We start from the raw sequence: 18,530 nt of genomic DNA, 5'->3' as shown, positions 1-18,530 counted from the left end.
TTGAGGGCAAGTTTTGAACTTTTCAAAACATAAGGGATCAAATAACAAATAATTCAAATTAACCAATAAATTTCATAATTATCTATATTTGACCAAATCTTAATTTTAGTCATTAGATAATTACCAAATAACTTTTAAATAATCCATATTTATCACATAAATAACTAATATTTAAAAAGATTTGAAATTATCTATTCTTTTGGCAAGGATAAACACTTAATTTAGATAAAATTCGGATTTTAACTTCATAAAACAAATTAAGCATCAAGTCCAAGTCAAAACAGCACCCAAAACCCGAAAAACCCTAATTCTGACGAACTGACTCGCCGAGTCAGACCTGGACTCGCCGAGTAGGGGCCAACTCGCCGAGTCCAGATACTGACTCGCCGAGTTGAGTCGGGTAGGGACCAAAAAAAATCGATTTTCAGCAAATAAAGCAGTTAAGCATCACATACAAGTGAAACTAATCACAGCTCTGATACCACTGATGGGTTTTAAGCATAAGAAACGTTCCTATGTGCTCATACAAACCCTAATGCTTGGTCATCCTAAACTGATTGTAGCAGGAGGGCAAGGGGTGGAGGATTATGTCGATAGCCAAATCCTCATCAAACTTAACATTAAGTTTGAGAAGACGATCAACATACCTTTGCATTTTCTGCAAATGAGAGGTTAGGGATTCTCCACTCCCCATCTTGGCGGTGATCATGTTAGTAATGATCTCATAACGCTCTTGCCTCGCGCTCTGGTGATACCAGTCCAGCAAATCCTGATGCATTTCATATGGATACATGTCCTCATAGGACTTTTGGAGTTCAAGGTTCATGGTGGCCAGCATGATGCAGTGAACTTTTGTGGCATCACGCTCGTGGGCCTCAAAGGTGGCCAATTCCTCAGGAGTAGCAACATCTGGGATGATCTTCTCAAGCTTTTCATCGAGGACATATTCTTTGTCCTCGTAGCGTGTGATCATTCGAATATACCTCATCCACTTGTTGAAGTTTGAACCATCAACTGTCACTTTCTGACACAAGTTCATCAACGAGAATGACCCAGAAGCGTTGTTGTTGTTGTTGTTTGCAGACATCTGAAAAAGAAAGGAACAAAGTTGATTAGAAATGAATCCCTAATTAAACACCCAAATGAGAAATTAGGGCTAGGATCCAACAACATTATTTACAACTTAGAAAGGGATGTCGTACTCTAAAAGTAAATAATTCGAAGGTAAGTGAATGACGATTCACTAATTCTCACCATGAAAAACGAAAAAGCAATTCAGGTTTTAAATGTATTGAAAACTCCTAGATCTTTGAGATTCATTGAACTTTTCAATGGCATGTTTAAATCTCGATATGCATTTCAAATTTGCGACTGGGATGCCGAGGATCGCAAACAAATTTGTGAATAACCATGCGAATCAACGTGGTGCACTAAATGTCTCTATCACCTAATCAATGTGCCGGTAAACCACACACGCTCCATTGATCTATGACAAACATCGAGTCACCCTTCGCTACTAATTTCATCCCCAAATTGATGTGTCGGTTAACCACACACGCTCCATCAACGTTTGACAAGGGTACGAAGCGTAATTCCATGGATTAGCATTATTTTCACATTTTACCCTAAAGTAACTAGGAATGGGAATTTGTAAAAAAAACATGTAGTTACTTTATATTCAACATTATACTTTTAATGAGGAGAGGGTTGCCCTATCCTACCCGTTCGGCTAACGACCCTCCACCAGTCAAGCAAGCGGTAAGTGTGAGTGTACACCCATTAAGCTCCATTTTATAGGCAGCAACCTTATATCCATCTTATAGACCGGCTTCGTGAATGAGGCCTACTAACTGTAAGACTAGCGTTTTAAGTTATACATATATATATATATATATATATATATATATATATATATATATATATATATATATATATTAATTAAGCTTGTAATAATATATAATAGTATAGGGTTGAATTTTAAACTTGTAAAATTCTAAGGGTTTGAAATTTAAATTATTCAAAATTAAACTTTTAATTACAAAATTCAAATTTCAAAACTTGAGGGCAAGTTTTGAACTTTTCAAAACATAAGGGATCAAATAACAAATAATTCAAATTAACCAATTAATTTCATAATTATCTATATTTGACCTAATCTTAATTTTAGTCATTAGATTTCATAATTATCAAGGGCCACGAATGGGCTAACTATCTAAATACAAATACAATACATAATAATTGTGTATGCTAAGAGACATGGTCTAATCGCTTTGACTCAAGCTTGAAGGTTTTTTACAATGTGTAGAAAGAAATGGCTTGTGATAGTGGCTTTATGGAGTTTCCTTCGGATTGAAACCAACCGATTTTTATTTTCTTTGGCTTGAAATCGGATTTTGAAAAAAAAAAAAAATCAAAAGAGTATGAAAAGCTATGGCTGGGTTTAAATTTTCAATTTGATTATAGGGAGAATGAAAAAAATATGGTCTTAAATTTGGGGATGATTAGAATAAGAATCAACATTAACGGGAAAAGGGATTCGACAATAATACATTTGTACATGAAATAAACCTGAATCGTAATGAGGAGGGTATTTTTGAAATTTAACATTGAACCAATGAAGCTCTAAAAATGTCAGGTAGCATTTCGATTTCTTCACAAACAACTTGTGTTGTTTTAAAGTTGAAAACACTATCCTCAAGTGTTGCAAGTGGCTATCGAGGCTATCACTGAAAATCAAAATGTCTTCAGAAAAAAAACAGTAAAAATTTCTTAATATAATCCATGAAAACCTCATTCATTAAAGCCATTTATTATAATAGAGATATTATGTTAGAATCAGGACCAAGGGTGATGATAATTAGATTCCTAGATGTCATCGTAGACCGTGTAAATTCACTTTTTTTATTGCAAGAGAATTATCCCCAAAAATGACACGAGATGTAGGCACATGATAAAAATGCAAACTATTAAATTAAGGGGTAGGGAGAACAAAAAACGTGTTACAACAACATCAATTAATTAAATTAAGAGACTCAGTCACGGTGCTTATACGAAAAAGAAGGCTGCCCCTTTCAGGCTTCCACCAGCGTGCTCCTCCAAATACCCACCTCTGAGCGATACCTCTGGCCACTCCATCAGCGTGCTTTTACCCTAACGCCTCCACTCCAGCGACTTCCTCCGCCACTCCATCAGCGACTACCTCCGGCCACCAGACATGAGCGCCGCCACCCCAGCGCCTAGCCGGTAAGATTCTCTTCTCCACCTATGAACCGAGGGTTTTTTTGGGTGATTATTATCGAAATCATCAAATCATCGACTGTTTACTCTATCAATGTCAATTAGATTTGAAATTGATTAGTTTTTTTATGAATAAAGTGTAATGTAATTTTGATGTTTAAGTTAATGTTGTTATTGATTTCCATACGAATGCTGCTCTTTTGTTGTGTTTAGGGATTCAGAGTTTCAGCTATGGTTGCTGATGAAACCAACCTCCAACGCCACCTCTCAACTTTCAAACGAGCGATACCCACCTCCTCCAGTATTGCCCCTTCGCAGACTACACCAACCTCCTCTTGGTGAGTTATTATCTGAAATCGAGATAAAATCGTTTTTGTTTTCTGAGTCTTAGAAACTGTGCTATAAAATCGAATTCATATGACAGTATGAGCTTCGATGTATGTTTATAATTCCAACTGAGCTCTCAATCAAAGTACTAATAAGTCTATTTTTTTTAACACAAATGATCATGTCAAACTTCTTTCTGTTTGTGTATACCATTCTCATGTCTTGGATTCATGTGTATATTAATCATGCAACTTGCAATATAGAGCATGTTTTCTTTGTTTCATCATAATGAGAAAACATGTTCTATATTTACATTTTTCTAAGAGTAAAATACACGAATGGTCCCTATGGTTTGGGTAATTTGCACGTTTGGTCCCTAACTTACTTTTTTAACTCGGAAGGTCCTTACTGTTTGTTTTTGTTACGTGTTTGGTCCCTTCTATTTGTTTTTGTTACGCGCATGGTCCCTATCTTACCTAAAAAGACTATTATTTGATTAGGGAAAGATGATGGGATAGGTAGGGTAAGGTGAGTGGAGTGGGGTTGGGAGTGTGTTTATTTAAATAAATTAAAAAATCAAGGGTAAAATAGTCTTTTTAGGTAAAATAGGGACCAAGCGTGTAACAAAAACAAACAGTAGGGACCTTCCGAGTTAAAAAAATAAGTTGGGGACCAAACGTGCAAATTACCCTAAACCATAGGGACCATTCGTGTAATTTACTCTTTTTCTAATTCATTGTGTAATAGTCAAACCACATAAGTATGTCAAAACTAAAGGACAAAATAGATGAGAAGGAAGAGTCAGTTGCCTTCTATATTTTACAAGTAGAAAAATCCACATGTCAAATTGTGTCATTGGATTTCTAGATATTTTTTATGATTATAAAAAGTCTGAAGTCCTTTCACCTCATTATCTGACCATATATAGTATTATATTAAGTCAAGCTCATATTGTAGAATGTGAAAAGGTTCTACAACAGCCATAATGTGTATAATAGCAAATACATATCTTTTGCTTATTAGATGTGACATTGATCAAATGATAAATTCTTGGGATGTATAACTCTGATCACAAGATTATTCTCTATCATTTATGAACTAGTATATGTTCTATTTTTTATTTTATTTTTATTTATTATTATTATTTTTTTTTTTGTATGTCATTACATACAAGATTCTACAAGAATGGGGGGGCTTTTGCTGCTCAAAAACTTTAAGAAGAAAACAGGAGGTTCTTGACTTCTTTCTCTCTTGGCATTTAATTTATATTTTTCTTAACACCATTATTTCTGATTTGAAAATTGAAAATGTGTTATTGTATGTGATGAAGACCTCATATATAAAGATTATGAGAGCGAGTCCAAGCTGAAGCTATCAACCCATTCTGCCAACGGGGTGGTATAATTCTAAGATTATTCATATTTTAAGAATATATTTTTCCGACTACCGTATTAAAGTTTTATTTTTCACAGGGTCTTACAGCTTCAGCCTCAAAGCTAGGGAAGATGCATTTTGCTGATGTTAATTTGGAGATGAAGCGCCAAGCAATCACTTTCGAAATGAAAGTAAAATCTGACTCGAATGTAAGAAATTTTCCTATATGTATATGTATATGTATATGTATACATATACGTATACGTATACATTAACTTTTTTTCCTATTGATTATAGGTTGCGGTGTCTGCTATGCTCGGAGACCCTAACCGGGATTTGACAACACATCTCACTTTGAAATTGCCATCTAAACATGCAATGGTATTTTAGTAAATATTGAACATGCTATATATATATATATATATATATATATATATATATATATATATATATATATATATATATATATATAAATAGGGTTAGGTTCATGTGAGACGGCTTAATTTTGTGAGACCGTGAGACGCATTTTTTTATTTATTTATTTATTTTTTTAATTTTTTTTAGTTAACTCAAGTTCCGAAAATAATATTTAAAATTTTTTTTGGATTTTTCCATTTATTTTGCATTTTAAAATTATTTTTTAGAATATGTCAGTGTAATATTCTATTAGAATATTTCACGTATTTTTCAAAAAAAAAAGGAATTTATTTTTATTTTTTTTAATTAATTCAAGTTCCGAAAATAATATTTAAAAAAAGAATTTTTAGATTTTTCCATTTATTCTGCATTTGAAAATTAATTTTTAGAATATGTCAGTGTAATATTCTATTTAGAATATTTCACTTATTTTTCAAAAAAAAAAACGGATTTTATTTTATTTTTTAAAATTTTATTTTAGTTAATTCAAGTTTCGAAAATAATATTTAAAAAAAGAATTTTTGGATTTTTCCATTTATTTTGCATTTTAAAATTATTTTTAGATTTGGTCTCAAGGTCTCACAAAATTAGAATCACACACACACACACACACACCACCCACACACACACACACTTATTTATTTTCATTTTCATTTTCAGGTGGAACTGATGTACATGAAGAAATATCTCGCACTCAGTGGAAATATCAGCATAAAAGGCCATCCATTTATGAGTTGTTCAGCAACTGTTGGAAATAAAGTGATATCAGTAGGTGCAAATGTCGGTTTTCATATGAAATGCCAACGTCTCGCTGCATGCAATGTCGGTTTAAGTTATACGAAAAACGATCTTATGGCATCGTTCATTGTGTCAGTACCTCTCTCTTTTTCAATTACAGCATTGTACTATTTTACATCACTTATTGATTATGTTCTTCATTAATGTAGGTCGGACAAAGGGGACACGCTTACCTTTGCTTATCACCAGGATGTGAATCCTTCCTTGAAAACAGCTGTTGCAGGTGAGCTAACACACATCGTGTCGAGCAATGACACGTTGTTCATTCTTGGGGTCCAGCATGGCTTGGACCCACAGACGATCATCAAGGCCCGTGCAAGTAGTATGGGTAAATTAAGTGCCCTAGTTCAGCACCAATTTTCCCGCAGGGCGCTTATCACAGCTACTTGTGAAGTCGATTGCATGGATCTAAACAAACGATCGAAGTTTGGATTAACATTGGCATTGGATCCGTGATTATTCAGAAGTGTTGGGGGGTGGGGATGGGGGATTGTGGCGGAGTGATTGTTAACTTGTCCACATCGACACTAATTAATGACATATTGGGAAGTTGGACTCACATTGACACTAATTAGTTTATGAGTTGATATTGGGTTATTGAAATACAATATGGTCACATGAATATGATAGTTTAAAGTAAATGCGTTTAATGATAATTTTTATGAGTTTCGTCTAATAGGTTTTAAAACTACCATAGTTATAAATTTGTTTCATTTAAAAAATTATAATCTTGATCTACGAAAAAATCATATTAGATTCATATGTCCACCTACATATCTTTCGTTCTAATTATTATGTGAATATTAGTTTTATTAGTAGGCATATATTGAAAATTATTCATACTTCTTAAATGAATATTAGTTTGATTATGTTTCTTGTCATTTTGTATTTTATCATGGAAGAAAATATATTGTTATATGCATTTTAATTTGATTATGTTTATGATAATTTTAATATTTCATCATAAATATTATTTGTGACTATTTGTTATATATTCTCAATGGAAGACAATATTATTCATATTAATATGTTCCCTTTTAAACCACCCGTCGTGTATAGTTTAGTCGTCTCTCGAGGGTTGATTCTTCGTTTTCGGATGCGGGGAAGAAGCCCTAATAATATTTGAGGCAGGAGATACCTTGAAAACAATGATTGTTAGTATATCTGAGTTCTACTTAAATAGTCTAGGTTTTTATATTATTTATCTTTAATACGTGTAGTCCTCAATCATCTCTTGGCTGGCTTCCATCCCCTTGCTATATTCATATTTGAATTTGAATAACCACCACAATAAATATTCTCTGATGAAAAATTATGTCACTGTTACTGTGATAGTACAATATATATCTGAATATATTATTTTTCATATATAGGTTCATAATTATTTCCTAACTTTATTCGTGTGTTTATCTTTATCTTTAACGTTTGATGTCAACATTTTATAGATAAAAGATTGAAAATCTTTGAAGGCGAAGACAATTACTAGATCATTGAACGAAAATGACAGTGTAAAATTATGTCAAATTTGCAACCATGTTTCAAGAAAACATATTCAATGTATTTGTTAGTTCGAATTGCATTTAACAAAATTGTCGTGTTAATGGAAATTTTAATTGTATATTCACATGGAGTTTTATAAAAACTAGAAGGGAAGCCCATGCTTTCCATGGGTTAGAAAAAGGAATCGTGATGGCATATTAATATTCTTCATCCAAATCTAAAGAATATGGTAGATAATATCTAATATGAGGGATTTTCTTTTCTTTCCATCATCAACTCATTAATGAGTAAAGAAACATTTACATATACAAATTGAAATGGCTCCTTTCGAGACAACATATGTGTGTCCTGTTAAAAATCAGAAAAAATTTACTGTTCCAATTGTAAATGTAATTACCACTTCTTGCCACTACACAAATATTGTCAATTTTTTCCAACATATCAACTTCAGGAACCGCAATTGCATGGACAAAAGCAAGGTTGACGCACTGGCCTATTACTGCTGCTCTATGGATCGGATTTACCTAAAGGAATAAGAATATATATATATATATATATATATATATATATATATATATATATATATATATATATATATATATATATATATTTAAAACTAAGCAAGTCATAAACATCTTTTGGACATATAAATTTGGCATAATCATACCCAAGTTCATAACTTTCAATGGGCTTCCTTTGGAGAAGTCTCACATTATAAGCTTTGAATCAAGCCCTCCAGTGATAACTGCAAAAGAAACATACATCATCTTAATTTATTAAAGGGTAATATACATTTTTGGTCCTTGACTTTGTAAAAAATTACAGTTCTAATCCCAAATAGTTTCCTTTTGAAATTTTAGTGTCTATTTTTAATTGTGTAACAATTTTGATCCCTAAGAATGTTCAAAAACAATATTTTCAATAGTTTCCTTTTTGCAATTTTGGTGCCTATAGGGACGAAAATGGTTACAACAATTGATAATTGGTACCAAAATTACAATAGGAAACTATTTGGGACCAAAACTGAAACTTTTGAACAAACTCAAGTACCAAAAAGGTAATTTACTCTTCATTAAATTATAGCATTCAATTTCTTCCTATGCAACATTCTACTTCGAAAAATCTGTAACCAATTATAGCAATGTCATCCATAAACAAGTATCATTGATGATTTGATATGCCCTAAAATTATTCATAGATTCAAAGGCAATATAAGAAAGTACATCTTCTCAAGGTCTCCAAGGAAGAAACTACACGCTGCTACATATTTGAAAACAAATTAAGATGAGAAGCAAGAAAATTGTATGTGTATGTTAGGTGTTGGATGAAATGTTTGCTACTGTTATGTGTGTGTATGTGTGTGGGGGTGGGGGGTTTGCAACAGTAGCAGTAACAATGACATAGAAATTAGAACCCAACATATTACATATATACATCTTCTTTACCTTATTTTCAAAGTCATTTGCATAACCTAGTGTTCTTGTCATTGAAACCAAAAGCATGTGATATGATTAAAAAAATGTATTTGACCTGGAAAAAAAAAATAAAAGAATGTCATTTGATAATTAACACTTTATTTTTCTAAATATATTAGAGAAAGAGAGAGAGCGGGTGTGACTGAAAGCTTATGTAAAAGCTTACCTAGAGGGAAGCGGTATTGTTCATACAAAAAGATGTATATATTAATCATATGATCTTTTTGGGAGTTATATAAATCGAGTAAAATAAAAAAAAAAAATACATCTTTCTGAGTGGAATGTTAACTTGCATATTCAAAATGAAGAAAATGATCTTTTTTACATTCAAATATGCTTTGCTTTATATCAAATTTGTTTTCAAAGTAAAAGTTGATTTATAATATGCTTTGCTTTTTATAAAATTTGATTTAAAATATGGTCATTCATTCATCACACCTTAATACATGAAAATACAACAATACTATGAACTTCACCAAAATAAGGCTGTACAAATACTTTAATGTTGGTAGATGTGCAAGGTCATTAGGAGGACATCCGTAAAATGCAACACCAGCATCAACCTAAGGGACTAAAATGGAACTTGCAATAGAAAGAGAACCACGCATGAAATACCCATTGACACCAACCTATATCAAATTATCAAATAGCAACATCAACATCAACCAAACTACATTTCTATTTGCATAACATAGCAAGGTCAAAATCATCATAATTTATATTATATTAAACTAAAAGCAGATAAATAAAAATGAAAATTTCAAGCGTAAAGAATTACCTAAAGCCCCATTTTTCTTTTTCCTCATATACTTTTAAAGTCATTTACTATGGCAATACTAAACTTGAAGTTGAAGAGCAAATAAAACAACAAAAATAGATAATTATGGACTATACAATAGCATGAGAACTATTATGTCAAATATAAGTGTTCTAAACAATAAAGAAAAAACAATTTAATTTTAGTACCGTTTCTTAACATTTTTGTCCCATAAGTAGGCTAAGTTAAGAAACCAATTGTTATCGATTAATAAAAATTATCATCATACCCTTACATCTTTGAATATACAAGTTGGGATGACAAAATACTCCTATTTGCTAAATGTTGAACACGACTCTTTTATATGGGAAACAACAAGACTTTTATTATGACACTTAAGAAGAACTTACACTTTGTGAGACTACTACACACTTTGCTTTCTTTGAGGCTTTCTTGGATGGTTTGGAGCAAATGAGCTCCATACCTATTTATAGGCCTCTTAGGATGGTTCTAGATACTAGCATACACTTACTACATACTAGATAACTCTAGAACTATCTAACATACTCTACATCCTTCCATATGTTTCTAGAACGTTCTTCCATGTTCTGGAGAAGTCTAGGTTGCTCCAGTGTCTTCTAGAATGATCCATAACCTTCCAGGGTCTTCCATGTCGTTCTAGAGTATTCTAGACTCTTCCGGTATATTCCAGAGTCTTCCATAGTCTTCCATAATGTTCTAGAATCTTCTAGATCATTCTAGAACATGCTAACTTCTTCTAGACAATGACAAGATTCTATCGGGCTAGTGATGACCTTCAACACTCCCCCTCAGCACTAGCCCCCATTCTTCGTATCATGTTGAGCTGACATCTAAATCTTCACTTTTTCCTTTACTCAGCCCTTCGGTGAATAATTCTGCTATTTGTTTATCAGTCTTGATCTGTCGCATATTGACTTCTTCCTTGAGAACTTTTTCTCTTCCACATGCTTGGTTTTTTCTTACTTGTTGCAGTCGTTGCTTCGTGTATTGTTTTCGTAGTTGACAACAACATTCGTGGTTGCATTTTCTAGCAGCATAATATTGTTCCTGACTTTGTTGAACTATCTTGTGTAGTTTCTTATGCCTCCCTTTGAGAAACTTGTAAGCATGTGAGTTGTCCCTTTTACAAGCCTTGGAAAATTCCCACAATATTAACATGTTATGACGTGATCCCTTATTGATCTGCTCATCTCGTTTAGATGTTGCTCTGTTGAGAAATTCTACTTTGCTCTTACGAATTAATGTGTTTTTCTTCTTTTTCGCCTTATCCAGTTTCTCCATCACATGTTCCATTTTTCGTCTAAGATGAGACTTTTTATGCAACTCTGGTGATGTCATGTTATTATTCTCCTTTGGAGTATCCATCTTCGAATGAACGTCTTCCTCCTTCAAGGTTGTCATAAACTTTGTCTCGCTCTTCTTGATACCTTTGTCGAGTTTCATAGTTGATAGCATTCGGGATCCAATCATATTTCTCTTCAAGGGTACAATGTGAATTATTGAACCCTTAGTGATACGCATGGTATCATCTCTCTCAAATGACCAGGGTCGTACGTTGTCTAGGAAATCCATTCCCAATACCATACGATAGTCATCCATATGCACCACTGTCAAGTCTATGGTTCCTTCCCATTCTGCTATCTTAAGAGGTACTCCATATGCAACACCAATGATAGGCTTGGATAAAGAGTTGACGACTTTCAACCGGCCTGGATTTTTGGTGTATTTGATGCCCAACTTTTTAGCTTCATCTTTAGCAAGGAAATTATGGGATGCACCTGTATCTACCAATGCCTTGGTGTATCCTCCATTTACCCTGGCATCCACGAACATTAGCCTTCCTCTTGTAGTCTTATTCTCTTCAATAGCACATAGTACCTCAGCATCCCATTCATCATCTACTTCCTTTTTGGAGTTTACTACATTGCTTTCCACAGACTTTTTCTTTGACCAACAATCCTTGGACATGTGGCCCCACTTTCCACAATTGTTGCAGTTGCCTTCGAACCTCCTCCCCCGAGAACTCTTATTTTCGGTCTTTTGAGATCTCCATGGTTGTGAGGTTCTTGGCTGACTCTTCCCTTTGTCAGCATTTTTGTATCCTTCTTTAGAAGGTGGCTTGAAATTCCTCCGACTTTTACTTGTGTAGAGTGCTTCTTCTTCACTCTTCAGCGTGATGCCTCCCATTCGCTTAGCCATAGCTTCTTGGCTGGCCAACAAATTTTCAAACTCTACAAGTGATGGTTGAACGGGCCATCCTTGTACAGCAGTAACAAAGCTTCTATATTCCGGCCTTAGTCCATGGATAATGATCCTCTTCATTCGAGCTTCTGCAATGACGGATTGCGGATCTAGTTCAGTAATCTCCCGACATATCGACTTGACCTTGTGGAAATATTGAGCAATCGTCATGTCACGTTGTGAGATTGATAATAGCTCGTTCTCCAAAAGTTGTAGTCTCGTATCATTCTTCTTTGAGAAAAGCGTCACAAACGTGTCCCAAGCTTCTTTCGGGGTGTTCTCATCCCGAATATGCTCCAACATCTCTTCTTCGATTGTGGTCTTCAAGGCAAACATTGCTTTGCCTGCTTTGATTTTCCATCTACGCAAAGCACCATTAACGTCTTCCTCTGGTGGTGTAGTTTCGCTTCCACCAACGACCTCCCATAGATCTTGTCCTTGTAAGTAGGACTTCATACATGTTTCCCACGTTTTGTAGTTGTTGTTGTAGAGTTTCTTGATTCCTCCGACGACTTGGAGATCACCCATCGTGTTGGCAGTACCTCGGTAATACCAAACAAGCTAGTTTCGATACTAAACTTGCAGAGTCACAAACTACTCACGATACAACGAGAATCACTCGTTCTCACTATCAAGAAACTTTGCTCTGATACCAGATTGTTGAACACGACTCTTTTATATGGGAAACAACAAGACTTTTATTATGACACTTAAGAAGAACTTACACTTTGTGAGACTACTACACACTTTGCTTTCTTTGAGGCTTTCTTGGATGGTTTGGAGCAAATGAGCTCCATACCTATTTATAGGCCTCTTAGGATGGTTCTAGATACTAGCATACACTTACTACATACTAGATAACTCTAGAACTATCTAACATACTCTACATCCTTCCATATGTTTCTAGAACGTTCTTCCATGTTCTGGAGAAGTCTAGGTTGCTCCAGTGTCTTCTAGAATGATCCATAACCTTCCAGGGTCTTCCATGTCGTTCTAGAGTATTCTAGACTCTTCCGGTATATTCCAGAGTCTTCCATAGTCTTCCATAATGTTCTAGAATCTTCTAGATCATTCTAGAACATGCTAACTTCTTCTAGACAATGACAAGATTCTATCGGGCTAGTGATGACCTTCAACAATTGGCAGAGTCTCAAGATCAAGAAGGAGCAAAACCTAAATTTATCTTTCAAAAAGTAATGAAATTAATGCAAGAAGACAAATACTTTCTACATAATTAATAGATCAAAGGAGAAAATATGTGTACACATTAACATGACTTGCCTTGAATTGCTTCTACTTCTCCACTTTGAGTAAATATCATAACATTTTCCTACAATGATGGTTTATTGGAACTGTCGAGTACAAAGCTAAGTGTAAACAGAAGTACAGAACACTAAATTGGTTATATGCAGGAACAATGTTGGAACTTTCCATAACAAAAAATTGTAAAGATATGCTAAGCAGCTCTTTGCTCTTAATTACATCGCAAAATATTCAACATTGTTGCTATTAAAATACACCAAAAACAGGGGGAAAGAAAAGAACTGTTATTTGCTCTAACTTGATTAAGCTTTAATAGAAGGACCAAAATCACATTTGGAAAATATCTTTCAAAAATCAATTAAGCAATATTACCATTATTTTAGGTGTGAATTGTTGATTAACACTCAGTAAGTGCTAAATATTAAAAAAAATAATAATAAATAAATAATCAAATACCAGGTATGTAGCCGATAGATTCTCTCTTGTACAAAGTAGGAAACCAAGTAAAGAAAAGTTTCATTCAGCAACTATAAATTAGAAACTACCTTCAAGATCACAATTGAAGAAGGATTTTGTATAAATTGAATAGTAAAACATTATAAAGTCCCAAACAAATTAAACTCGCAGTGGTGTTTGTATCAGGCATTTTATCGAGTACTTGATGTGCGTCTCAAAACATGAAATATTGTAACATACACGTTTTGAAATTGTGTTTTAAGTAAATAATATTATGTGAATTTGAATGTTGAGTTCTAAAAAATTGTTTTTACTAGAATTGAAGTAAAACTATGCTTAGAATCATTCAGAAAGTATTGGAAGTCTTATGAGATTCCAATCAAATGTCAAATAGTGAAATTTAATGAAAATATAAAATTTGGAATAAGTAAAATTTTATTATTGAAAGTTGTAGATAATCTTGTTAGAAACATTTAGGCGAAAACCTCATCGAAATCCGAGTTATAACGAAGAAGTTATGACCAATCGAAGATCCGCGACAAAACGGGCACGGCGCCGAATGACATAAAAGTGATTTTTTGATAAACTACTTTTTAGCCTTAGTAATCTAAATTAAAGTCGTAGTATTCGTTAAACCGAGAATTTCGATAAAAAGAACGCCAAAATCTGACTTCGTATGAGGAAGTTATGATTTTTCAAAGTTTCAGCTTAGCAGTAGACAGCTAAAAACTCGAATTTTAGATCGAGTGATTTTTAGCCGACACAACCTAAACGAGAATTGAATTTCTCTTCATTAGTAGTACAACGGTAAAAAGTCTGACGAAAACGGATGTCAGATGAAGAAGTTATGAATTTTTAACGGATTTTCCTGTCCCGGTCTGTTAAAAATAATAATATTAAAAAATAAAGTCAAAATTAGCCGAAGAAGTCTAAACGAAAGTTGTAGATCATAATTTTACCTACGCGTGCATATAAAGAACGTCAAAAACAGAGCCCGTATGAGAAAGTTATGGATTTTACAAGATTTGGCACATTTTTCGAGAAATTTCGCATGAATAATGCTGCCACGTCATCCCTCGCATGCAGCCTCCACGTGTCGCCTTCTTATAGGACCGAGGTTTGCTGTGTCGCCTTCTGATTGGACCAAGTCCGCGATCCACTAAGCTTCAGACACCTTCACATGAGACACCCCTCGGATGACCCTCGCACCTACGTGGAGCCTGCCCATTGGACCGAAGTTAGGTCCAATCCGAAGCTGCTGTCTGCGAGCCAGCTGTTCCGACCCTCGCACCCGAGCCTCGCTGAAGTAGCCAGCTGGTCCGAGCCTCGCAGCCACCTGCCCTCTTCCCCTCGCTTTGGATCCGAACCTCGGCCCTATATAAGGGGTGCGAGACCTCCCGGGTAAATGTTAGAAATTTGCCACTTTTTACCCCTAAACTTATATTTCTTCTACTTCCACTCCCCCCAAAGCCCCGGTACTAATTCCAAAGCCCGAAACACGTCCCGAGACTCCCGAGAATCCCGAAAAATTTATCTTTTCGGTTTTGAAAGTCTACCTTCACAGAGCCCGGTTTTCAATAAATCTTCCGGTTTTCAACGAATAAAGTTATATTTAGAGCCAAAGTGTTGTCTAAATTAATATTTTAGCCCCGGTTATTTCACGGTGAGTTTAATATATAGGAACAATTGTATGCTATGTGTTATATGTGCTACGTGCTTTTCAGTGTTATTATTCCGGGTTATTTTCCCGTGTTATTTTTATTCACTATTTTTAATAGCAAAGAAATACCTTTGACCATGTGATCAGTGAAAGGACTTAGATTCACATTGGTACTGGTATGTAGCCTCTGTCCATGTAGAACATTTCTCCGTAAGAGAATGATTTTTATTCTATGGTATTGGCAGAAGGTTAGACAGGGCTATAAGCCTGAAATCTACCAAAATGTTAAATCCGAAGTTGTATGTCTTCTGTGCCATTTGGGCCAAAGCTTTATTGATGTATATCAAGTATGGAAATTGTTATATCTCATTGATTGTATATCTTTGAATCAAATCAATGATTGATATGGAAAGTTTGTCACATGATTCACATATCCCCTTGTTGTTCCTTGTTCCTCTTTGCTTCTGCCATATTGAAGTATATATATGATATAACATTATATCGTATCTATTATTAAACTCACTAAGCGTCACCGCTTACCCTCTCAACGTTTAACAAATTGCAGGAGATAAGCATCCAATATAGTTATATACTGGTAGAAGATTTTTGAATAGTTTGAAACTATTGTATCGATAGAAGCTTATGAATAGTTTGAAACTATTGTATTTTGCATTCCCATATGTATAAAACTATAGAATCATGGGAAGTAATATATAACACTTTAAAATAATCTGTTTGTATCCAGTAGTTTGTAACCTCTTTATCAATGTAAAATATTGTTTTTATGAATATGCAAGTAGCATGTTTTGGAGTAACTATATTATCAAGTATGAAAGTTTGGGTCTTTCATACATACAAAAGTTAGGGTCTTTCAAATATATTTCATTAAAAATGTAAAAAAAAATTCAAAAAACTTCAAAACAACAACAAATTACAAATAGCATGTTTTAAAATCCTTCCCCTATTAAGCTTGAATAAGTAAACTTAACCCTCTCCATGGTGGAGTCGTCTTCTCCTACCACCAACTTTGGTTGCTGGAAAACTCATCACCGCCACTAAGGCTATCTCCAACCCACCCCCAAACTCTATTTTTTTCCCATTTCTTCCCCCGTTCTCCTCCAACCTTACCTCATTTTCATCTCCATTTTTGGATATATGAATAGTATTCCCCAAATACTATTTATATCTCAGAAAATAAAATATGAGGGAATATTATTCTTATCTCCAAAAATGGAGTTGAAGTTTCGGTTGCCAATTTTAGTCTCTCTCATTTTTATTTTATAAATTTTTAGTTTGTTTTTGTCTACTAATTATAATTTAAATGCAATATTTAATATTTGTAATATCATGTTATATACTAATTTATATTAATTAATCATAAATATAGAGTTTAATATTTATTTATCGAATTCATATAAAAAAATTAAATATATACTAAAGACTTGAAACATAATAACATAATTTATAAAATATAGTAATCATATATGATCGTTATTTTGATATAATTATTATAAATATAAGATTATTTATAATAAAGTATTAATTAATATGAATTTATTGTATTTAAACGTTTTATTTATAATAATATAATTTGTAATATTCTTGTAATAAAAAAATATAATATATATATTTGTTAAAATCTAATTAGTAGAGGAGTGTATTTGACAATGTATATCAGTTATAAAAATAAAATATTATAAGAATATATTTTTTGGAGTAAAAAATAGGATAAAAAATGAAATAAGATTAGAGATGAAACACTATTTACTATGTTTTTTACTTCGGGGAAAATTTGAGATGGGTCGGAGATAGTCCAAGCACACTGCTTTTGTTCTTACAACATGTAATCAATGTACAACCAACTGAAGCATATGTACAACCACATTACTACACCACCTGATTTTCTCCATTCCCTTTTTTTCTGTGTTCTCCGACCACACACCACCATCCCCTCCCCACCTACATCGTCTTCTCCAGTGAGCTCAAAGAATTCAAACCAGAAAAAATCCAAAAAAAACCTGATGCAACCACTAAACCACTTTAGTAACCATATGAGAAATTTGATAATCTAAATCAAAATCGCCGTCGTTGATTTTTCTGATCAGAAAACCCCCACACACAAAGAAATCAATCGGAGACAATTACGTTGAAAAAAGAAGACCATTCCTCCATCTCCTTCCTCTCTTTGATGGAACCACCACCAAATACCGTCGCCGCCTCTCATCAATCTATAACCCCCACCAGTAACCCCTGTGATTACAATATGGGTTTCTTTACCCGGGCATTGGTCATATTCTTTAACAAGCACTACCACTTGTACTAGTCGTCTTCTCCGTCCAACAACACCACCACCGATGATATCAACCATTTACCAAAAACTCGAATTCATTGAATCTGATTGATCCACCATTGATTCATGACAATGGGTACGGCTCATGAACTTTGAGTCGATGATGACGAATCCCAACTCACCAACATTTAACCTTTAACCTGGCGAATACAATGGCTCGAGTCACTGTTACCATCAGAGACGGGGAGGGAGGGGATGAGGAAACATGTTCTTTAACCATACCGATCTGAGTAGGTGTTTGGTATAGTTTTGAAAATAGCTTATTAGCTTTTTTGTTTTTTAAAAATTTAATAAGCTAAAAAAGTGTTTGTGTATTTAAAAAGCGTTTTTTAAAACAGCTTTTTGGATTGAAAAAAATAAAGCTTTCAAAAAGATGGAAAATCCTAGTTTTTAGTCATTTTACTTCTAAAAAACAGTTTTTCTTATCCAAACATTTTTTAAAATCCGTTTTTTCTAAAAATCATAAGCTAATAAACATTTTTCTTAAAAATCACTTTTGCGATAAAAAAGCTAACCCAAACACACCCGGAGAGAGTTTGGAGAGATAGATAGAGATAAGAACCCGTGAGAAAAAGGAGAGGAAACCTAGACACAATTTTCTTCATCAAAACTCTTTGGTTGTTAGCTCAATTT

The 18,530-nt window shown here is 33.8% G+C and overlaps 1 protein-coding gene across 1 annotated transcript; it reads left to right on the top strand.

Moving 5' to 3' along the window:
• The first annotated feature begins 2,990 nt into the window (after nt 1-2,990).
• Nucleotides 2,991-6,809, top strand: LOC145047179 (mitochondrial outer membrane protein porin of 36 kDa-like). The gene is made up of 8 exons (XM_078995412.1): nt 2,991-3,243; nt 3,451-3,575; nt 4,739-4,795; nt 4,895-4,962; nt 5,037-5,147; nt 5,236-5,319; nt 6,016-6,224; nt 6,303-6,809. The coding sequence occupies exons 1-8, from the start codon at nt 3,215-3,217 to the stop codon at nt 6,607-6,609; spliced, it is 990 nt and encodes a 329-aa protein (XP_078851538.1). The 5' UTR covers nt 2,991-3,214; the 3' UTR covers nt 6,610-6,809.
• Nucleotides 6,810-18,530: the final 11,721 nt, after the last annotated feature.

Source organism: Lactuca saligna, chromosome 5 (genome assembly GCF_052625555.1).
Source record: "Lactuca saligna cultivar CGN05327 chromosome 5, ASM5262555v1, whole genome shotgun sequence".
NCBI lineage: Eukaryota > Viridiplantae > Streptophyta > Magnoliopsida > Asterales > Asteraceae > Lactuca > Lactuca saligna.
The sequence above is the reverse complement of the archived record's forward strand: the minus strand, read 5'-3'. Positions and strand labels throughout refer to the sequence as shown.

Coding starts and splice junctions, on each gene's coding strand:
- LOC145047179 (XM_078995412.1), top strand. CDS start 3,215: ATGAGCGCCGCCACCCCAGCGCCTAGCCG. Junction 3,576..4,738: donor ACTACACCAACCTCCTCTTG/GTGAGTTATTAT, acceptor ATTACATACAAG/ATTCTACAAGAATGGGGGGG. Junction 5,320..6,015: donor TGCCATCTAAACATGCAATG/GTATTTTAGTAA, acceptor TTTCATTTTCAG/GTGGAACTGATGTACATGAA.